The sequence below is a fragment of the Wasmannia auropunctata genome, unplaced genomic scaffold (genome assembly GCF_000956235.1).
Source record: "Wasmannia auropunctata unplaced genomic scaffold, wasmannia.A_1.0 LD336051.1, whole genome shotgun sequence".
Taxonomy (NCBI): Eukaryota; Metazoa; Arthropoda; class Insecta; order Hymenoptera; family Formicidae; genus Wasmannia; species Wasmannia auropunctata.
The window spans coordinates 85,100-93,433 of record NW_012026839.1 but is presented as its reverse complement, the minus strand read 5'-3'; the positions used below and the strand labels follow the sequence as shown (position 1 = coordinate 93,433).

Here is an 8,334-nt window from a genome sequence, read left to right as displayed (position 1 = left end):
TAGAAAGTGTGGCTCTCGCTTTGCTTCTTGACGTACGGTTCCTGCAATAACAGGACGTAAAGTTGTTTCTCTTCGACGAGCTGACGCACCTTACGTTACTGCAACCGACTGCCTCATATTCAGCTGCAGTATTCTAACTTCCGTGGTCTCTCAACACCCGAAGAAGTTTGCAGGATTGCGACCGGGTTGGATGCTCCTCTCGAAGACGAAACTTTTATTACACCATAATGACATGGTTTTCAATTGCAATTTTACTTACAAGTTTTAATCATCTAGTATACGATTAAAAAGCGAAATGGTAATAACAATTGATGAAACTTAAAACAATTTAGTAAACAGAATTTAGCTAAACAGCGTAATTATATCGTATATTTTTAGAATGTATGAAATATTAAAACTATTATAATGCCCCTTATATTTCCCATTAGCTATAAAATTATAAAATTTTATCAAATGTAATTTTATGTATAATTTTTTTTATTGATGGTGTCGTAGATACAGTATAAAATTGTATTACAACGTGATTGATAAAAATATGATCAGAATATTAAATGCACACATCGCCAATAACAAGATGTGCAAATAGCCTCGACAATGGCTTTTGACTGCGATATATTCCAATAAATATATTTTTTGAATGTGAATACATATACAAATATATATATATAAAATTCAAATTAGTCTGAGAAAAACTCTTTCAACATGTATACTTGATGCATACATACGAGGCCTGGCAATATATAATATATACAAACCAATTTCTTGCTCTATGCTTATAGTTAACTTGCAATATATCAAAATACTGTCGTACTATATAAATAAATCGACGAACCATCTGTCATGTCGACATGCTTATGGAAAATCATATCTACTTTTTCAATAATTAATATTAATACAATAATAAGTCCATTTTTTCAGAGCTATTCGGTAAGAAAGTATGCTCATTTCGCGATGCAGATCGCCGCAATCGCCTCTTAAATAATATTAAAATAAAACATATATAGAAAGTATTCTAACGATACTCCCAATTCGAAAATAATATAGATTTGCCGGTTGTACGGTTTTACAATTATAGTAATATATTCGAAAATGAAGCGAAAAAAGAACAGAATAACACGAGCACTTGCATGAAGTTTCGATGGAATGCAATCGCCTTAGTATCGCTAAACATTCAAAGAGTACAATAAGTCACTAGTAATATTTTTGCACATATTATCTAGCCACAATGTAATTGTAATCAAGTTATACGAGGATACGCGTTATGCACCGGAGTGTATACGCACATTCTTACTTGGTCGAGATAACGTGCACATGCGTTTACATACGTGATCCCCACGTGCGAAGAGTCGCGGGACCATGTAAGTAGAAACGGTTTAAATATCTCAAATATCCATAAAATTATACACATTATACTCTGAAGTTTGTTTCTTTATAAAATACAACGTTTGTTATATGAATTACTATTACATTTTCGTTGCTAAATATTCTTTGAAGATTCAAATGTCTTTCATGTAAGATGAATTATGTTATAGGAAATGAAGATATACTATAGCAATACATTCAGAACCCCCAGGTATTCTTGATCATTTCCGATCAGTCAAAATACGTAAGTTGCATACGTGTATGTTTGCCACAAATGTCATTGTTCTATTTGCATGGATAATGCTAAGGTAATAGAAATTAGTTAATTATGCAAAATATGACCTATCTATAAAATAAAATAATACATACAAATTTCTTGAGTAATGCTACTTTATCACATATTAGTGAAAATAAATTACTTAATAACATATTGAATAATAATCATAAGTCGTAAAAAATGATCAATAGAAGAATATCAAAATCATTGTCATTTCTGGGACACGAGTCGCGTTCACGGAAGAGACACGCAAGAAAGCTGCATCAATCGCGCGGATGGCTTGCGAACGTGATTTATTATCTTTTACACGCGCGAAGTTCGAATATTATATAGTAGAATCTTTATTATTTGAATCGATATGTGATATAAAAAGTACTAAATTTGGCAGCCTTAATCTGAAGGATATAGAGGACTTCTCCATGAAGATTCCTTAAATGAATAGATATACTGCTCATTATATAACATTTCAGTCTGCAGTTCTCTCGCCGTGGTAGAAAAGATCGCCGTCTTCTCTAAATTATAAGTATGTAAAAAAATATTGGTAATAAAATATATTTTCGTAGAAAAAAAAAACTGCTAGTGAGGGGAGCAATTCCGTCCGATAAGATATTGCTTCCACAAACGCGATACAATGCACATGTCCCACTATGTTGTTCTTCAGAGAGACAAATCTTCCCGATCTAAGAATACTTTCCGTAGCAAAAGAGTATGGTCCGTCATGTGTGTAAGGATACGAATTCGTTCTCGTCGAGGTAATGAACTAATAATCTACTAACGGTTTACATCTTGAGACTTTTTTATGCTATCTTACGATCTATAATATGAGCTGAATACGAAAAGGCGTTTGAAGTATAAGATATTTTTTACGCGATTACATGTAAAAAGCCAAAAATTCTTAATTGTATCGATTGATGTCCTGCGCTTGAATTTGAGAAATTTTCATTCAAATGCGATTTGAAAAATTCCTAGAAGGCTGCCGAAGATCATTGCTCCTTTTATCATATTTTCACACCCATTTGCTCACGTCTTACAAGAATATATAATCGTATAATGTACGTCGTTAACTCTCTCTTCTAAGCTACTCTTGCGTCCCCCTACGTTTTCCTGTCGGTACATTTTACTGCCCTCATGCAATATATTACAGTTTGATTCATATTTATACACATAAAAGTCTGCGTGCTTTGTGGTCGCACGTTTGTTTCGGATACAAAGAATATTCGTTTCTCGTTGCTATACGGCTTATAAAATATCGTTATACTTCAGCTTCTTTGAGAACGAATTCGACGTTGGTGCACGGATATCTACATAAATTTCTTTTTTTTAATCGCTATTTTATATTTTGGCTTTTACATTAATTAATTGTCATGATTTGACAGGTACTACTATACGTCGCAAGGGCTCACAAAGGCATGATCTTTGCTCGTTAATCCGCGTAATCTCATTGAATCCGCTTGTCATATCGATCTACTTAAGTAGTCAAAGTACATATCTGTGTCATGAAAATCAATATCCGTGAAAATTCAACGGACAACGCGCGCTATACTCAAGGTGCAAATTTCTAGATCCTAGTAGCAGAGACTTGCACGGCGACAAGAGCTTTTTAATCGACTCGACCGTACATAGGTACAATGTTTTTGCTTATCCAGAAATCGCAATTTGAATAGCTCTGCGCGAGCAGCGTGTCCTGACCGACAACCAAGATTCGCTTCGCACCCGATCGATCGGCCTGCGCGACCTCGCCATGCCACACGTAATGATTGAACAGCTGCTGCATAGCTGACACGTGTCTCTTTTCCTCGGGCGTTACAGCAGCGTAGGTCCCCAGAATGGCCGCGGCATCGCTGTCAGGATCGGCTAAGTGCTGTCGGCGTGGCTGGGTAGCTACATAAAACGGTATGTTGGTTTTCATCGTAGCGAGCGTCAATAGCGGGCACACTACACGGATGTCGGAGATCATTGTGGCCAGTCCCTTCAATGTAGCATTGTAGCGTCTAGAAAATAGTTGAGCGCAATGCGTAATGTTTATTTATTAATTACGGTACGAGACTTAAAAATAATCTGAATTACATCACGTCGATTATTAATCAAAGTAATATTCGATAGCTCACCCCAGAGCTTCATCTACAAGGCCCAAAGTCCCGAGCAAGGATTCTCGTACGGTTTTCTCGACTTGTGTCGCGTTGAGAGTGATGTTCGGTGATAGATATTGTACCGGAGTGCCGGAGTGCGCGGTGGTGCCCATCACTACCTTTACTGGTAGTGTAATATTCTCCTGCGATAGGATCGTACCGACGTGCTCCAGAAGAATCGTTCCGTCCTGAACAAGCCACTCGTGTCTGTTGTTCTTGAAATTTTTTTCGCCTTCTCTCATTTCCGGCAGAACCACATTTTCCTTGTACCACGACAGCGGCACGGAGTCCATGAGCTCCTCGGCGCTCTTGCTTTTCAGGCAGGCGGCGTCGCTGCAATGGACTGCATTAAGGAATTGTGCGTTTATTTTCTCAGACTGGTATAGCTCTCTGCCTGGGAAGATCGCGCTACCGCTGGATATCCACGCTCTCGAGAAAAGACTCTTGGCTCGACGATAACCGATCAACGCTGTCACAAGAGTACCGCCCGCTCGATGTCCCCATAGAGTAACGGATGATTTATTGCCGCCGAAGTTCTCGATGTTCAACTGTACCCACTGAAGAACCGCTATAATGTCTGACAATCCGTAGTTGCCTGATGTTGGAGGATGAGTCGCTCTGGTGAGAGGCTCAGCCGCCAAAAATCCAAAAATTCCCATTCTGGATGTAATAAATATCTCAATTATGCATATATTTCCATTATACATGTATTTTTAATTATAAGTATTTTTAAACTTAGATTATTACTTCTGGGAGAGTAAAGCAAAACCTTTCAGAGTTAAAGTAATATTGATTTCTTCACTTTGTTGGAGAGGAGACAAAGTCTTAACTCTGTTGAGGTGGCAATTGTAATCGCTAAATTAGTTTGATCGATTGGGAAAGTAAAACATCTAACATGTTTGAAAAAAAAAAGATGAAAAATATTAATATTTGCCTGAGACATGAACAGATAAATGTGCTCGGAGTCTTCCAGACTCACGTCAGTAACGAATGTAAAATTAAACGTAAAATACGTTTAAAATCTTGATAAATACGTCTAACAGTAGAGAAAACATTTTGAAAAGACAGGAATATATTTAAATAGTAATTTTAATGTATCTACCGAAAGTTTGGCCGCACAAATACGATATCGCGAACGCGTGCTAGTTTGGCTGAAGGTTGCATCACTCCAGGTGAGCCGCCACTCAGGGTCTCCGCGCCGATCATAACGACAACAGGTAACGGGGAATCGTATCCAACCATTGGTGTAAACACATCGAGATAGAGGCAATCTTCGACGCCGTCTATGTGTTTAGATATCTGATGCTGCCAGCAGTTTTCGGAGGAGTTGTGCGCCAAGTAAGTACCGTTCCAGCAGTGCTCGATTCGGCTTAGAGATTCAGCCGGTTGCCAGCGACGATTATCGACCGGCGGCATCGCGTACGGAATGCCACGGAACGCGTAGGCGCCATCCTCCAGAATACCTTGCACTGGTCCGCACGACGTTGGTGCCTCGATGTACTTGCCGTTCTTCAGGGGCAGGTTAGGAATCTTCCTAGGTCCGGCGCAAGCAATGCAGATGATAACGATGATGCTGAGCAGGATCAGTAAGGTCACCACTGTCGGCCGATTTAAGAATATCAATTTCACATACTACAATTGATGTATGAATAAATATATAAATTAATTAAATTAAATAATATACATGAGACAAATTCTGTATCTTTATACCTGAGACGACCACGTGTCTTCTGAGCGTGGCTATACAGATTACCAAGGGATGCTTTGGTGGCTCGACACGATCAGGCCCATCCTCTCCATCGAGTCGCACTGTTTCCATGCCGTCCTCGTTGGTAATAGGACTCTTCTCAGTAGTGCCATCGTCGAGTGTCTCGATGCTCGCTAATCCAGCGGCGCCAGTCTGTCCCAACTCGGCATCGACTTCCTAGGATAGGAAAGGATTACAGCAAATTAGAGAAGTAGATTAAATAAGTTATGATAATTTGTAATATCGAAATTAATCTTTAAACCACTGTATCGGTCTCACAAACCGCTATTGAAACGTTATTTGTCAACAATTTTCTTATTTTTCACCATTTAAATATTTTATTTCTATTGTATATGAGATTTTTTTGTTAACCCTCACATTAAAACATAGTTTTTTCCCCATCAACAAGTTTTCAGAAAACATACATTTTTATTATAATTAACTTATAAAATTAGCGGAAGCATAATAGCGGTCTGTCAGACCGACTTTGGCCTAGTTTACACCGAGCACTTGGTACGCGTATTAACTAGAAACTTTCTATTAATTATCTTAATTTCTACAATGCATTTAAAGAATGATGTACATAAGGTAATCCACTATGCATTAATATGATTAATTAAATACATATATCATGTATAAATTTATATGCATCGTCGAAATTAAGAAAATTTAATAGAAAGTTACTAGTTAGTACGCGTATTAAATGCTCGGTGTAAACTAGGCCATTGTGGTTAGTGTGATTTTTTTGGGCGTGATGGTTTAAAGGTTAAGCTTCTCTATTTATTTAATTAATTTATTTAATTAAATTATTTATTTAATTAAATATATTAAATACATCCAACACATATAAGAGATTTAGATAATAATTATACTGGATTTATAATACTTTCATTAAATACTTTCGATTCCGAATAGAAATAAACTATTCAGACAAGAAGTTGATTTTTTAAATAAAACGTGATATTTTTTATTGCAGAATTGGGTTCTACGTGAAACAATATGAAATTTTTATATCAAATATTTTTTTGAAAAATATCAACTCTTTAAAATAATCTTTGAAATGAGTAATCCATTTCCGTTCGGAATAGGAAGTTCAAAATATCACCATTTGCTAGAGCGTATTCAATTTACTTATCAAAGATAAAAACCACTTCTCTAGTTTTTAAATTTATTACAAAAAAATATTACCTCAGTCGGGAATCGAATTGCGGCGTACAGTTTGTATGTGGTTGGATATTGTAACAATAAAAATTATTACACACCTGTGTTGGTTCGCATAGGTATCACTTCTCTGTATTTATTCTTACAAGCCTAATTCCTTCAATTTAAATTTATTTGAATATACGCTGCTTGAAAGACACGTTCATTGTTTATAACAAAGAATTGGTTATTACGAAAAATATCATTACATGCCTCGGTGGCCGAATGGTAGGACGTCTGTCCGGCAAGTAAGGAAATCCGGGTTTGATTCCTAGTTGAGGTGATATTTTTTGCAATACATTTTTTTACAGGTTAAGAGGGGGGGGGGGGATTCTTATATACGTAGATGCATATTAGCATCAAAAGATATTAAATTGCTTAAATTTGTTATAAGTGGATTCTGGCTTCATGTAAGAACTGTTTCAAGACCAACAAAAATTGCGGCGCGCAATTTGTATGTGATTGAATATTGTAACATGTATATTGAACATTGTATTGAATATTGAACATTGTAAATAAAAATTATTACACACATCAACACCCGTGTCGGCTCACATAGGCATTACTTCACTATATTTGATATAATTATGTATATATTATACGTACATACGTATGTATATATATATATATACTGTATATACATCTAGATTGAACATAGAAAATATTCAATAAAAAAACATTATAATATTTACTTATATGAAAAAAATATTATTATAATATATTCTATGATTAAAACTAAATACGACATATATGTAGTATGTACACTATATCGAAGATGAAAGACGCAAAACGATTGAATAAAAAGGAATCGATATTTGAACAAGTATAATTTACATCGGATAAAAATATCTTATGAAAGCATATCTCGGTGCGTTCTATACGCAAGTATCATATGCATCCTTTTTTATAATGGGACGTATTTATTCCCAGAAATTCTATCTACGAGATATCTTCATAATATGGAGTTACGAGTATATTAACTACATCATACACAAGCGAGATGTTATTGTCAATATACTTGATTACATGTTCGAGATTTATACATAATCTAAAGCAGGATTCATAAGACGATCAGTTCAAGGGTAGGTACAATTTACAAAAAAAGTGACAAAGCTCTCTACAAAGAAATTAGTTCAAAGAAATAATAGATTCAGTATTAATCTATTATTAGTGTGAATCTAATATTATTCTATCATATCTATCTATTATATATTATAATATTTGAGTGTAATTTAGTTTTGAGAGTTTTTTCTCAAAAACTGACTTATTATATGAATATCTTAATAACTTTATTCAAAATATTTTCTTTCGTTTTTTATAACTTTTTCTGACGAGAGATAAATTCCGCGATAAAAAGATTCTTTGGATTTGATCCAGGTAAATATACCGATGAAGGGAGGCTGCTCCAATGATCTTGCCCTTTATATATGTTGTCAAGGGCATGACCCCAAGTAACCTTCAGGTGGTTTTAGCCGTCGCTCGTTATTCGTTAAAAAGTTATTAACGAAAAAAGTAACAAAAAAAATAATACCAATGGGGGGGTTGGGGGGACGTTGGGGAAAGTATATTAAATTAAATATCTATTAAATCTTTGCCTTACTAAATAGATGAGTCTACAA

The 8,334-nt window shown here is 35.5% G+C and overlaps 1 protein-coding gene across 1 annotated transcript in view; it reads right to left on the bottom strand.

The window, feature by feature from the left end:
• Nucleotides 1-1,056: 1,056 nt before the first annotated feature.
• LOC105451441 (neurotactin) overlaps nucleotides 1,057-8,334 on the bottom strand; it is a 46,828-nt gene continuing 39,550 nt past the window's right edge. Inside the window, exons 4-7 of the mRNA XM_011691880.1 lie at nucleotides 5,479-5,692; nucleotides 4,871-5,366; nucleotides 3,748-4,428; nucleotides 1,057-3,630 (exon numbers count right to left, since the gene is read on the bottom strand). Coding sequence (XP_011690182.1) covers nucleotides 3,240-3,630; nucleotides 3,748-4,428; nucleotides 4,871-5,366; nucleotides 5,479-5,692 — 1,782 coding nt within the window. The 3' untranslated portion in view covers nucleotides 1,057-3,239. The remainder of the gene's footprint in view (nucleotides 3,631-3,747; nucleotides 4,429-4,870; nucleotides 5,367-5,478; nucleotides 5,693-8,334) is intronic.